General features: G+C 43.0%; 1 protein-coding gene across 1 annotated transcript in view; it reads left to right on the top strand.

Moving 5' to 3' along the window:
- Positions 1–4,885, top strand: part of LOC115797540 (sodium channel protein type 2 subunit alpha-like) — a 44,951-nt gene extending 40,066 nt beyond the window's left edge. The window contains exon 27 of the mRNA XM_030754135.1: positions 15–4,885. Within this exon, the coding sequence (XP_030609995.1) occupies positions 15–1,207 (1,193 nt within the window). The 3' untranslated portion in view covers positions 1,208–4,885. The remainder of the gene's footprint in view (positions 1–14) is intronic.
- The last annotated feature ends 10,166 nt before the right edge of the window (positions 4,886–15,051 follow it).

Genomic DNA, 15,051 nt, shown 5'->3' with positions numbered 1-15,051 from the left:
TTTCACCTTTGCAGGTATGTTTTTATCTGAAGTTATTGAGAAGTACTTCGTGTCCCCAACACTGTTCCGAGTGATCCGATTGGCCAGGATAGGCCGAATCCTCCGCCTTATCAAAGGTGCCAAGGGCATCCGGACGCTTCTCTTTGCCTTGATGATGTCACTCCCTGCCCTGTTCAACATTGGCCTTCTCCTCTTTCTTGTTATGTTTATCTACGCCATTTTTGGCATGTCCAACTTTGCGTATGTCAAGCGGGAGGCAGGAATCGATGACATGTTCAATTTCGAGACCTTCGGAAACAGTATGATCTGTTTGTTTCAGATTACCACATCAGCTGGGTGGGATGGCCTGCTGGCACCCATACTGAACAAGAGGGAGCCTGACTGTGACAGCCAGCTGGAGCACCCGGGCAACTCATACAAAGGCAATTGTGGCAGTCCATCAGTAGGCATCTTCTTCTTTGTCAGCTACATCATCATCTGCTTCCTCATTGTGGTCAACATGTACATTGCGGTCATCCTGGAAAACTTCAGTGTGGCCACAGAGGAGAGCGCTGAGCCGCTGAGTGAGGATGACTTTGAGATGTTCTATGAAGTGTGGGAGCGCTTTGATCCCGATGCCACACAGTTTGTGGAGTACAGCAAGCTCTCTGACTTTGCAGATGCTCTGGATCCACCTCTACGCATACCGAAGCCTAATATGATTCAGCTCATCTCCATGGACCTGCCCATGGTGAGTGGTGAGCGTATCCACTGCCTCGACATCCTTTTTGCCTTCACCAAAAGAGTTTTGGGTGAAGGTGGAGAAATGGACATGTTACGCGGACAGATGGAGGAGCGCTTTATGGCCTCCAACCCCTCTAAGGTGTCTTATGAGCCCATTACCACCACCCTGCGCCGCAAACAGGAGGAAATGTCTGCCATAATCATCCAGAGAGCCTTCCGGCGCTACATGATCCGCCTGGCCATGAAGAAGGCCTCAGCCCTCTACAAGGAGCAGTTGAAGGAGGGCATCCATGACCCTGACAAGGATGTGATGGTCATTAGCAAGTTTAATGAGAACTCCACGTCAGAGAAAATGGACATGACCCCCTCCACAGCCTCCCCGCCCTCATATAACAGTGTGACGAAGTCGGATAAGGACAAATATGAAAAAGAAAATAGAGAAAGAGAAAATAAAACAAAAGACTTGAAAGACCGAAAGAAATAGACTTCTTAAAAAGGAACAAAAAAAATAATGCTTCAGAGACATGAGGGAACTTTGTTTAAAGCTTACATATAGGGGGGGTATATAGATTCACCTTTGTGTAGATTGTTCAAACATGAGAAATCTATGCCAGGTAGGCATAGACTGGGAATGTGGTCATGTCAATATATGGGATGTTCTCAGAGGGGGGAATATGGAAACAAACTATCCAGCAGACACTGCCAGAGTTTGAGTGGGAAATGGAACAGCCTCTCTGCAAAATGCTTGTGATTTTCCTATTGGTTGTTGTTAATATCTGACACACTTGAGTGTACTGTTAAGTTTTCTGTAGCTAGTGCTGCTGCTACTACTATAAATCCAGTGTCTTGAATTTAACAATCGCTGTATCACGTAACAATTACTCCACATTCTTCTGTGAAGTTTCTTTTTTCAGTTGCAAAGTTTCTTTTTTTTTTTTTTTTTTAATGAGAAAGAATGTTTTCTACTCTTTTGTTTAATTATCGTGAGAATGTGTCCACTGCTTTCACTGTTGTAAAAATCACCAAGGGCAGACTAAGTCAATGCTGGAAAATACAACAACCACCTGAAACTCGTACAGTGCAGGGTCAGTGCCAGAATGCTCTTGGTTCAAACAGTATACAAAGCTGAAATAACGAACACGCCACTAAAGTGCAATGAACAAAGACATTGCATTCACTGATGTACCATCACTGATTGTTGAAATCTGTATTGTGCTTCTATCTGGACTGCTGTGTTCCTGTTTCAGCAGAAATTACAAGTCTCCAAATACAGAGAAGCTGAATGTATGCAAACTGAAGGAATGAGACACATTACAAGAAACTTATGTTTTGGGAAATACTCTTGGTTGCTCTTTTACAGAGAGTTTGATGACAAAATTGCTACCACACTCATTTCTGTCTAAAGCTAGAGCTGAATAAAGCACGAAGGCCTGACTCAGACAAAAGGTGTCAGACATCTAGATTTTCTGTTTCAGAATGTATGTATATAGAAAATTTGAGGTAATTTTAGCTTACTACTAAAATAACAGCGGTAGCCTTACATGCATTAGGTTATGCAAATTCTTTATCGGTGAATTTAACCATAGTTGCATCAAGCTGTTTCTGTTGGAGTCAGAAGAGCCAAAGGTGCTGACAGGCATTTTGGGTATCACCATTAGTCTTGGCACGGTGCTGTAGTAATAATGGGATGACACTGGTTGTGAACACAAAACTATTAGTTTTATTTGGCCAAATATGTTATTTTAATGCAAAGTTATCATTGTTTTAGATGTCTTTGCTCCAAGACATCGGCAGTGAGTGAGGGTTAAGGTTATGTTACTAGGGTTTAATGGCCAGTCTAGTTTATACCGCTGGAGGTCGAGGAAATATATCAACAACAATTGTGAATAGTTTCATTGCTACCAGTGTCAAAACCAATCACGTGAAAGTTTATATGTAGAGCTAAATTGTTTTAGTTTTTTACTGCTATGTAATTTTTATGATGGATAATGTTGAAGGCTTCCAGAACATTGTCAGTTTAGGATTTAAAAATAACCTGTTAATAGTCTTATGCAAAGCCCTTCACATAATGCACATTGCTGACCACCCTGATTACAGTCTTCATGCTAAGTTAACCACAGTTCAGCAGTAGTTTCTTTTTTTTCCCCTTCTAACCTCCCCACAATATTACTTTTTTAATAAATGATCATTTTAAATTCTTGGTTGATCTGTTTTCCTTTGCTCTTTGTCTTTTAGTTCCTATCTGTGCAGCTATCCCCTACTTATGTGGTTAACGTGAGGGCACTGGTTTAGCAAGTGACCTGTATGTTGTAAGGCTATTGCAGAGGTCTGGGTTTGAATCTGCCCCGGGCCATGTCCTCTGTGTCTTCCCTCTGTTTGCTCTCCCAGCTTTCCTGTCTAGTCTAAGCTGTCCTGTCATCATAAAGGCTAGACAGGCCCCCCCCCAAAAAACTTAGTTAAAAAAACTGGTTAAACTAAGCTAATTAGCTCCAAGCACCACATTTAGCTAATCCACAGACGTTAAGCGCGGTAAAGATCTTCTCATCTAACTCCTGGCACAGAAGCAAATAAGCACATTTCCCAAAACACTCCTTTGAAAAGAGCACTCAAACCTGCTCGTTCACCCGCTGTCTTAGTGCAGTGTCTTTCCAAGACGTTTGTTGTCCTCCCTTCATCCTCCATCCCACCTCTTCCCAGAACTCCTGTAAAGAACACATCTTAAATAATGAAATATAATAAAAAAAATTCTTTCTAACTGCTGTCAAGATAGAACATTACAATATATCACATTTAAGGTTGGTTATAATATCACAGATGTTTGTTTGCCATTCATGTTTAAATTGAGAAGCACGTGGTTTAATGTAGTGGTTTGGTTTGTAAATAATATAGATATTTGGGCTCACAGTATGCATCACACTTACATTTGATGTATAAGATGAAGCACTTTTTATCCCTACTGCTATGTAATACCACGTGTGGCGGTCATACTTGTGTGTGTGAGACACAGCGTGAGTGTGTCTGTATTTGTGTGTGTGTGTGTGTGTGTGTGTGTGTATCTATGTAAGAAAGACTGCGAGAATGTAAGCATCTGTCTCTTTATGTGAGCGAGTGTGTTTATGTGCAATTGGGGTCTGCAGGTTGCTTATTATAAATAACATTTTCACTGTAGATATGAGTGCATTTTTACCGTCTTTGGATTTGATTTACATTTTTCTAGAAGTTTTTTTTTTTTCTTTCTGCACTGTAACCTTAGCCAGTATAAAAGATGGACGTAACTACTGTGATGTCACGTGATGGTTTCTGAAGTCCCTTTTTGAAGCCTTGAGATGAACATTTCCACTGTCGCCATCTTTGTTGCATGAAACTGGGGTGGGTCTCACTGTGAAACCGCTTGCTCGTTGGCTAAGGACTTATGATTGACAAGTTGTTAGCCAGTGAGGTCCTTTTTTGAAACCATGACCAAGATTTGCAAAATAGTTTTTAGTTTTCTTTTATTCAGTGTGACCCAAAATGAGTAACTGAGACAATGAACTCAGCAGCAAAGTGTTTACAGAGATGAAGAAACGAGAGAAAAAAAAAAAAAAAGCCTTTTTCCCAATGACTTCTATAGGATTGGAAGTCTTTTTGCAACCACAGCTATTGCCATCTGGTGGCCTTCAGATAGAATGCAGGTTTTTAGACACTTTCACATTGGCTTTATTTTTCCGACCAAGAAGCTATGTCCATCTTTTTTACTGTCTGTGACTGTAACGCGTGACGAAACACATGTATGGTCCCCATATCTGTAGATACAAACCATGAAGCAATCAGTAGCCATCTTTCATTGCGCTTGTAGTGTATTAGTGAACTGCATGCAAGAAGTGACTACTGTCCGCTCATATGGTAATATAATTTCAAAGCCAAAAGAATAAAGGACATATTTTTTTGTAAATGCTTGTTTACTTTCTCCATTTCCTTTCCTGTCTTTACTTTCAGGGTCTAAATGTTTATTCTGTGAGTGACATCAGCGCTTTGATCTGTGATCTGAACCTGAAGTATGATTCCTTTACAGGTTAACAGGATCATTCATGTGATTCAAGTACATGTTACACCTGACTGTGTATCAATTTGCAAAATGTGACAAGTGACATTTTTTTTTGTTATAACCAAAGATGTGGCAACAAAAGAGTAAAAACCTAGATTTCCAAAATAAAACCTGTTTTGGGAAGCATATTTTGCATGCACGATGCATTCATTTGGAGGCTAGAGGCATGATGGAAAGAGGTAAGAGGCTCGGCATATTTAAGAGGTTAAAGGAGCTACTTAGGTACTGAGGTGATGGTCTGTTTTCTGCCTGAGGATCGTGTGTTGAATGTAGACAGCTGGGACTCCCGAGGGTAAATTTTCCATGACTGTTGTGAGCTGTTCTGCCAAAAGGAAAACTAATCTGTTGATAAAAATATTTCCATAGCATTTTATATTTCATCCTCTTAGTATCTTCATTCTTCAACACAGCCTGGACTCTCTTAGGCAAGCATCCAAAGCTCTTTGTTGATGTTGGCTGCCTTTTCTTCTGATTTCTGTCAAGATGGTCCCGCACTGCTTCAACAATGTTTCAGGTCCGTGCTCTATGACTGACAGCATCCTATTTATCGATCCATACTTTTACCACATTGGCAGTGTCCATCCATCCATTCTCTTCCGCCTATCCGGGGCCGGGTTGCGGGGGCAGGAGCCTAAGCAGAGAAGCCCAGGCTTCCCTCTCCCCAGCCACCTCCTCCAGCTCATCCAGAGGGACCCCAAGGCGTTCCCAGGCCAGCTGAGAGATATAATCTCCCCAGCGTGTCCTGGGTCTACCACGGGGCCTCCTGCCGGTGGGACATGCCCGGAACACCTCACCCAAGAGGCAGCCAGGAGGCATCCTAATCAGATGCCTGAGCCACCTCAACTGGCTCCTTTTGATGTGGAGGAGCGGCGGCTCTACTCTGAGCCCCTCCCAGATGGCTGCACTCCTCACCTTATCTCTAAGGGAGAGGCCAGCAACCCTTCGAAGGAAACTCATTTCTGCCGCTTGTATACACGATCTTATTCTTTCGGTCACTACCCAAAGCTCGTGACTATAGGTGAGGGTAGGAACGCAGATCAACTGGTAAATTGAGAGCCTCGCTTTTACACTAAGCTCCGTCTTCACCACGACAGACCGGTGCAGCGTCCACATCACTGCAGAAACAGCCCCGATCCGTCTGTCGATCTCCCGCTCCCTTCTCCCGTCACTCGTGAACAAGACCCCGAGATACTTGAACTCCTCCACTTGGGGCAAGAACTCGTTCCTGAGCCGGAGAGGGCACTCCACCCTTTTCCGGCTGAGGACCATGGCCTCAGACTTAGAGGTGCTGATTCTCATGCCGGCCACTTCACACTCAGCTGTGAACCTTTCCACTGCTGGAGGCCACCCCCTGATGAAGCCAACAGGACCGCATCATCTGCAAAGAGCAGAGATGAGACTCTGAGGCCACCAAAGAAGAAGCCTTCCACCACCTGGCTACGCCTAGAAATTCTGTCCGGACGGACCCTTCTTTCCAGCACCCCAGCATAGACCTTACCGGGGAGGCTGAGGAGTGTGATCCCCCGAAAGTTGGAGCACACCCTCTGGTCTCCCTTTATAAAGATGGGGACCACCACCCTGGTCTGCCAATCCAATGGCACTGCCCCAGATCTCCACGCGATGTTGCAGAGGCGTGTCAACCAAGACAGCCCTACAACATCCAGAGCCTTCAGGAACTCAGGGCGAATCTTGTCCACCCCAGGGGCACTGCCACCAAGGAGTTGTTTAACTGCCTCAGTGACCTCACCCCCAGTGATGGTCAAGTCATCTCCCTCGTCCCCAGACTCTGCTTCCACTACAGAAGGCGTGTCAGTGGGATTCAGGAGGTCCTCGAAGTATTCCTTCCACCGTCCAACTATAGCCTCAGTTGAAGTCAGCAGCACCCCACCCGCACTATAAACCGTGTGAGTGGAGCACTGCTTTCCCCTCCTGAGTTGCCTGACGGTTTGCCAGAATCGCTTCGATGCCGTCCAAAAGTCTTTTTCCATAGCCTCACCAAACTTCTCCCACACCCGAGTTTTTACTTCGGCCACTGCCCAAACTGAATTCCGCTTGGCCTGCCGATACCTGTCAGCTGCCTCCGGAGTCCCACAGGCTAACCAAGCCCGATAGGACGCTTCCTTCAGCTTGATGGCTCCCTTCACCTCCAGTGACCACCATCTGGTTCGGGGGTTACCGCCATGACAGGCACCAACCACCTTGCAGCCACAGCTCTGAGCAGCAGCCTCAACAATGGAGGTGCGGAACATGGTCCATTCAGGCTCAGTGTCCTCAGCCTCCCTTTGAATGCTGTTGAAGTTCTGCCACAGGTGGGAGTTGAAGATCTTGTGGATTGGGGCCTCTGCAAGGTTCCAGTTCACCTTCACTATGTTTAGGTGTGCCAGGTCTATCCAGCGTCCTCCCCCACCACCTGATCACCAGGTGGTGATCAGTTGATAGCTCAGCTCCTCTCTACACTCGACATAGAGCTGCAGATCTGATGATGCAATTACAAAAATCGATCGGAATGCTGTCGAAGTTCTGCCGGAGGTGGGAGTTGAAGATCTCCCGGACTGGGGCCTCTGCCAGGCATTCCCAGTGCACCCTCACAATACATTTAGGTGTGCTATGTCTGTCCAGCATCTTCCCGCACCACCTGATCCAACTCACCACCAGGTGGTTATCAGTTGACAGCTCAGCTCCTCTCTTCACCCGAGTGTCCAGAACATACGACCTGCGACCTAGGGTGTCCTGGTGCCATGTGCACTTTTGGACATCCTTATGTTCGAACATGGTGTTCGTTATGGACAAACTGTGGTTTGCACAGAAGTCCAATAACAAAACACCAAACGCTCTTCCTCGAGCTCCCTCCCCAGGCCTGGCTCCAGGGTGGGGCCCCGGTAACCCTATCCTGGGCAGAGTAAACTGTTCCCTTGCTGTTACAAACAGAGGGGTCTTCTGAACCGCTCTTTGTCTGGACCCTCATCCAGGACCAGTTTGCCATGGGAGACCCTGTCACACATTGGCAGTGTGTTTGAGATTATTGTCATGAAATATAAATATAAATAATAGAAAAAGAAATATAGCCACTGCCGATCAGATACTTTCCAGGTAGTATTACAGCTCAAAATCTGACTGCTTTTCTACATTTATAATTCCATCAATTTTGACCAGATTTCGCACACCAGCAGCTGAAACATAACCCCAAACCATGACAGAGCCTCCTCCATGTTTCACAGATGGCTGTACACATTCATTGTTGTTCATCCCTTCATAAGATCATAATCCCAATGATTTTCAGTGGCATTATGATTTTCCTTGTTTCCCTTCTTTAAGAAGAACCATTTCTGATGGGGCTTTGGTAAACAGATGGATCAGCTGATGGGCCAGATGCATCTCTCACATCCTGTGTCAGGTTTTTCATGGATTTTTTTCATATGTAATGAGTACATACCTTTTAGATACTGTTAGATACACATTTTATATAGGTAGTTTTAAGACTGCCACTTCTTTTGCTCTCCATTTGTCCACTTTCCTCAGATTTTTGGGGGGATGACGCACCATGCTGAGATATGCCAGGTTTTTGGCTAATAGTTCTTTGGGAATCACCTTATTGGTGCTAAAATGCTCTTTTATGTGTGCACAACTGTGTTGGCATTTTTCATTGATTCAACTAAAGAAACTGGAACAAATTGTGTTTTTTGTGGCAGGCCGCTATTTTTAACAACACTGGCTCATGCCTTGAGTTAGCTGCTTTTTTAATGCTTCATTTATTCATAGGTCAACATTAAGTGGCTTAACAAACAAAAGATTCCTCTGAAGATGTGCGGGTACAAGGACTGGACTGAAAATGTGTGAAAAAGCAGAAAATATGCAAAGGGCTGCAAAGATTTTTCTGAAAGACCTTCAGAAAGCCTGGAGAGCTAAAGCATTCTCCCCTCACCTTCGCTCAAGGTCCCCTTAATAGGTATTTATCTTCTTCCCGTTATTACACTCTTTTATTTGTTTCTTTTCAAATGTTTTAGCAAGCAGTAGATATTTAAATTCAATTAAATTTTATTTATATAGCACCAAATCACAACAGTTGCCTCAAGGAGCTTTATATTGTAGATAAAGGCCCTAAAATAATACAGAGCAAACCCAACAGTCAAAACGACCCCCTATGAGCAAGCATTTGGCGACAATGAGAAGGAAAAACTCCCTTTTAACAGGAAGAAACCTCCAGCAGAACCAGGCTCAGGGAGGGTTAGTCATCTGCCGTGACTGGCTGGGGGTGAGGGGAGGGAGACAGGACAAAAGACATGCTGTGGAAGAGAAACAGAGATTAATAATAATTAATGATTAAATACAGAGTGAAGTATAAACAGAGTAAATAAGGTGAATGACAACAAACAGTACATTATGGGAACCCCCCAGCAGCCTTGGCCTATAGCAGCATAACTAAGGGATGGTTCAGGGTCATCTGATCCAGCCCTAACTATAAGCTTGATCGAAAAGGAAAGTTTTGAGCCTAATCTTAAAAATAGAGAGGGTGTCTGTCTCCTGAATCCAACCTGGGAGCTGGTTCCACAGAAGAGGGGCCTGAAAGCTGAAGGCTCTGCCTCCCATTCTGCTCTTAAGTATCCTAGGAACCACAAGTAAGCCAGCAATCTGAGAGCGAAGTGCTCTATTTGGGTGATATGGTACTATAAGGTCTTTGAGATAAGATGGGGCCAGATTATTCAAGACCTTGTAGGTGAGGAGAAGGATTTTAAATACTAGTCTAGATTTAACAGGGAGCCAATGAAGAGAAGCCAATATGGGAAAAATATGCTCTCTCTTTCTAGTCCCTGTCAGGACTCTAGCTGCTTTTAATGGGTCGGTTGCAAACGATCCGGCATTTTAAAGTGAACAATGGGAGCTGGCTCCTGATATTCTTTTCATTAGTTTTTTGTTTGTTTTTTGGGTTTTTTGTGGAGGCCGCACATGGTTGGTTAAGATGTGTGGCAGAATCTGCGTGACTACACGGCGCAACGGGGTGGGGGCAGAGACACACCACACAGTGAGTCCACACAGATCAAACACAGAGGGAGCGTCACCTGCAAAGTTTGCTCAGAGACCGGAAAGATCAAGAGGAAGTTGTGCTTTACATAGAGGCTACATGCAGAAATGGTGAGGAAAAGTAATTCATTTTACACATTTTTTTAACTACAATCTGAGTAACCATTTGGGAGCCGAAAGAGCCGGCTCTTATTTGGGAGCCGAGCCAAAAGAGCCAGCTCTCTGAAAAGAACCGAACTGCCCATCACTACTAGCAGCAGCATTTTGAATCAGCTGAAGGCTTTTCAGGGAGCGTTTAGGACAGCCTGATAATAATGAATTACAATAATCCAGCTTGGAAGTAACAAATGCATGTATTAGCTTTTCAGCATCACTCTGAGACAGGATGTTTCTAATTTTTGAAATATTGCACAAATGCAAAAAAAAGCGGTCCTACATTTTTGTTTAATATTTACATTGAAGGACATATCCTGGTCAAAAATGACTCCAATATTTCTCACAGTGTTACTGGAGGCCAAGGTAATGCCATCCAGAGATATTTAAAGATATATTGGATATATACCGTATTTTTCGGACTATACGTCGCTCCAGAATATAGGTCGCACCAGCCAAAAAATGCATAATAAAGAAGAAAAAAACATATATAGGTCGCACTGGACTATAAGTCGCACTTTTTTTGGGGGGGGGGTGGGTTGATAGAATCCGAGACCCAGAGCAGAAATTCCATCTTGAACAGCAATTTAAAATAATAATGGATTAAAGAACAGGACGAACACGGTTACGCCTACGTTATGCTAACGTAGCACATTCAGCTACATGACGCACAACAAACACGTGTTCGGTATGTTAACGTAACATTAAGTTATTCAGATAACCATAGCATAAAGAACATACTAACAAGTTAACCAAACCATCAATCCATCATCCTCGGTGTCACTTCTAAACAATTCCGTACACTCCGTAGACGAAGCGCCGCTTCCTCTTCTGTGTCGCGTTAGTCAGACTCGTCGTCAGCTGCAGTTCCAATTATTCCAGCCTTTCTGAATCCCAACAGGATGGTTTGTCACTGAAGCCCATGTTTTCTTGATCCATCCAATGACTTCCAGGAAAGTTGGGTGGCGCATTCTCCCAGTTGCCGTTAAGCTGTGCTCTCCATCCATCATCCACTGCGCCCACAGATTACGCAAGACTGCCTTAAAGCTGCAGTTCACGGAGATGTCAAGTGGCTGGAGTATTTTGGTTCATGTGTTATAAATGTCACATATACGTCGCTCTGGAGTATAGGTCGCACCTCCAGCCAAACTATGAAAAAAAGTGCGACTTATACTCCGGAAAATACGGTAAGTGCTTCTAGCAAATTACTTCAAGCCATTATTAGCCAAGCAGCCACCTCCAGGGCTGAAGGAAAACAAAAAACTGCAGGTCCTCTCAAGACCCCAAAAGTGAGTCAAGCCCCATAGATTCCTACATTACTACCTTTACGCCATTAAAAAGGATGTTACAGTTTTGAGTTATTTCCCCCTTTCCTAATAACTCTACTTCGGGGTTGTTTCTTTTTTTATAGCAGGTCCATCTAGATACTGGAATTAGGGGTATAGTTGCTTTGATTGGCAGGTGTCCCAACACAGGAAGCTGTTACAATGTGTCTCATAAACACTAGCTAATAATTTAGCACTCCAGGAACTCCTCTAAACCATAGACTATATTTGGCTGTTTCTGTTATGAACATTGTAATTTCTGAGCCAAAAAACAACATGGCAGAAACAATAAATAAACAAACAAACAAAAAAAAACTTGAGACTTTCAAATTTGGGGCCCAAAACCATCTTTATTACTCAGGTTTTTTTATAACAGACTGGTTCAGCCTAATTTTTATGCAATTTAAATCCCCAAAGCTGCAGCTTTAATTCAGACTCAGGTTTCCATGTACCACCTGAAACCTGCACAAAGTGGCCTCTGGAGTATGAGTAGTCATTCCCAGCCAGACAGCAGTATCTTCCCCACATTATGCAGAATCAAGTACCATTGACCACAGGATTCACACGGGCGTGTTTAAGAAGAAGGAGCAGCCGGTGCTGGGACTGACAGGAAGAAGAGGTGAAAAGCTGAGACAACCCCCACCCAAGCAGCCCCCTCCCAACGCTTTGCTGCTCCCTGTTTCTCCCTTCCTGTTGCCTAGCAACCTAACATCACAGCTCCCCTGCCTGTGATTGATCAGCAGTCTCTGAGCTTGCTTACCCACAATACCTTGCTGGCAAATAGACAAGCGGGCAACCCCTCCTTCAACCTTCAACACACCTTAAATTCTATCAGAAATGGGAGAGCTCACATGGTGGCCTTGTTCCTCCTCAAATCCAGTGTATTGTTCTCATCATTGTTGGAGGATCATAAAAGACTGCTGCATCTGCTGCACACAACACCTGCCGCAGAGTCCGTTTGTTGTGTGTGTGCAGCAAGCCATGACAATATTTCTATACATGAATAGGCTGGCCAGTAATAAATAACTTCCTCTTGCTCCTGTCTGAGCTCACCCTCACCCAATGAAGGTGTCAGTGTGTGGTTAGCTCACTAGTGCTCTCTAGAGGTTCACTGGAGGAACTGGTGGGGTGTAGAAAAGAAACTGAATTGGTATGCATGATGACACAGCTGTTAGTCAGATTGTTGTCTAAATGGAAAACCACAGGTGTGTATTGATGACTAAACATCCAGACTGACTTTGCACCTTTTTTTTCCCTTTTTTTTTTTCAGTTTTCAGTGGAGAAAAAAACAAGTTCAAATCATGTTTTCATGCTGGCAGAAAGCAGATGTTCCCAGCAGGACTGATGTCACAGTTTGTCCTGAGGAAGGAAAGAACACATCAATGACGTAAGAAAAAAATGATTTTAACCCCCATCATGTCCGGGGATACCAGTGCCAGGCCAAGTGAAACAAAACAACAGACGCCACCTGCTGGCAGGAAAATAGAATACTACCATTTATTAGTGTCACATCTTAAATTTGATTTTATTAACTTTATGAGTGCACAAAAGACACAACACAGTAAATTAATCAACTACTCTTAAACTGCAGTGGGTGTTAAAATTGATTTTATTTGCACTTTCATGAAACTGTGCAATTTAAAAAGGAAGATACAGAACATGTGGCCCCCGGTTTTTGGCAGTATTGAGAGACAAAGTTAATTATTCTCACTGGATAATAATAAAAAGTGGTTTTATCACACCGATCACCGTAAACTAATAAGCAATGCACAGAAAAAAAAACATTCTCTAATCCTAATAAATGCTCTTTTAAGAGCTTAAAGCCATGTCGGACATACTGTGATAGTTTTAAGGATAAAACACACACCACAGTATAATGTATATCAGCAGCTTGTACAGCAGTGCTTTGAGCTAAATACTAACCTCAGCATGCTAACATGTTGACAATGCTAGCATGCTGATGTTTAGGAGTTATATAATGACTTGTTTTCATTTGGCTTCCTAGCATGCTAAACATTTGCAAAATAGCACATAATACAAATTACAGTGAAGTTGGATTGAGAATATACTGGACCGAGTTACATGTTTTCTCGTTAGCCGTTTGCTAATATTCTCTCTCTGTTCAGTGGTATGCAATAGTATTTATTGGCTTTGTCATATATTTCTCTACTAAAAACAAATGCCTGCTGCAGCAGACGCTGTGAAGAGCTGTGAGAGTGGTCGCTGACAGTACTCTAAAGAAAAACACTGTTGCTAATAAACACAAAAAAAAAAAGCTTGGTAAAGTTACACTAAACCATGGCGTGAATAAATAATTAGCAGTTCAATGTAAGAAAATTCATTAGGTTGAATTTAAAGAAAAGTCTCAAATCATTCGAGGATATATTGATAGATTTGTTTGCTTGTTAGGATCTTAGCTCTTAAAATTAAGGATGCACTCATCCTAGGCTTGGTTGTCTCGTACAATGCTCAAACACGACTATCCCCCTCCTTTACTGTGTCGTCGGCACAGCACTCCATACTACTGATCACAGTACCAATAGCCTTGTGTGTGTATACTCTATGGGACTTCTTGTGGTTGTGTAAAATATGAGCTGGTGGTTTCACTGGTAAATGTGGTGGAAGCTTTAGAGAAGAGACCAAACACTGAGCTAAAATGAAACTTGGTCATATGATTCAAACCAGTTTCCTGGTCCAAAGTCACGTGTGCTTGTGCCTATGACATCACCTGCCCATTTTTAAAACCGCGAACACTCACACGTGTTGTTTTTAGGTATGCTTGCATTGGTCGTCAGATATTTAACTCTCATATTTCTCACTTTACAGACGGTGAACATCTTCGATAAGCTGAACACATGCGCTACAGATGGCCATTTAACAATCATTACCAGCAACAATGAGATGGCAGCACAACACAGTAAGAAAAGAAAACGGGCGCCTCCAAATCTGACTTTGATTTGTCACAGATGCCACAGCCAGAAAACATGCAGTGATGACCAAAGACTGTACAACAGGCCATAAACTGTACACAATATAGTTACAGGTAACTTACAGAAACACAGTTTGAGTTTTCCTAATGTGATATTTTTTTAATATTACATCGACATTCCTAGAACAGATTAGAGACCAAATGAACTAAAATTATACAGTGCTGTGAAAAAGTATTTGTCTCCTTCATAAATTTTTTTCTTTTTTTTTTTTTTTGCCATTGTCACACTTACATGTCTCAGTTCATCAAACAAATTTTAATACTAGACAAAAATAACCCAAACAAATACAAAATGCAGTTTTTAAATGATGATTTCATTTATTATGGGGAAAGAGCTATCCAAACCTACCTGCCCTGTGTGGAAAAAAATAATTGCCCCCTAGACCTAATAACTGGTTGTGCCACCCTTGGCAGCAAGAACTGCAATTAGGCATTTGCAGTAACTGCCGATGAGTCACTGTGGAGGGATTCTGGCCTACTCTTCTTAGCAAAATTGTTTTACATCTCAATCAGATTTAACTTTGACTTTGACTAGGCCGCTCCAAAACAATCATTTTGGGGTTTTTTTAACCACTGAGAGGTGGACTCCCTTGTATAAGATTAGAGTAGAAAAGCGTTATATAAGAACCAGTCCATTTACCATTTACTTGCTGACGTGTTTCGGATCATTGTCCTGCAGTATAACCCAAGTAAGCTTGAGCTACTTGGCATGAACTGATGGTCAGATGTTCTCCTTCAGGATTTTCTGGTAGAGAGCA

The sequence above is a fragment of the Archocentrus centrarchus genome, chromosome 2, assembly GCF_007364275.1.
Source record: "Archocentrus centrarchus isolate MPI-CPG fArcCen1 chromosome 2, fArcCen1, whole genome shotgun sequence".
Lineage (NCBI taxonomy): Eukaryota > Metazoa > Chordata > Actinopteri > Cichliformes > Cichlidae > Archocentrus > Archocentrus centrarchus.
Note: the sequence above shows the minus strand (reverse complement) of the source record. Positions and strands in the feature narration are given on the sequence as shown.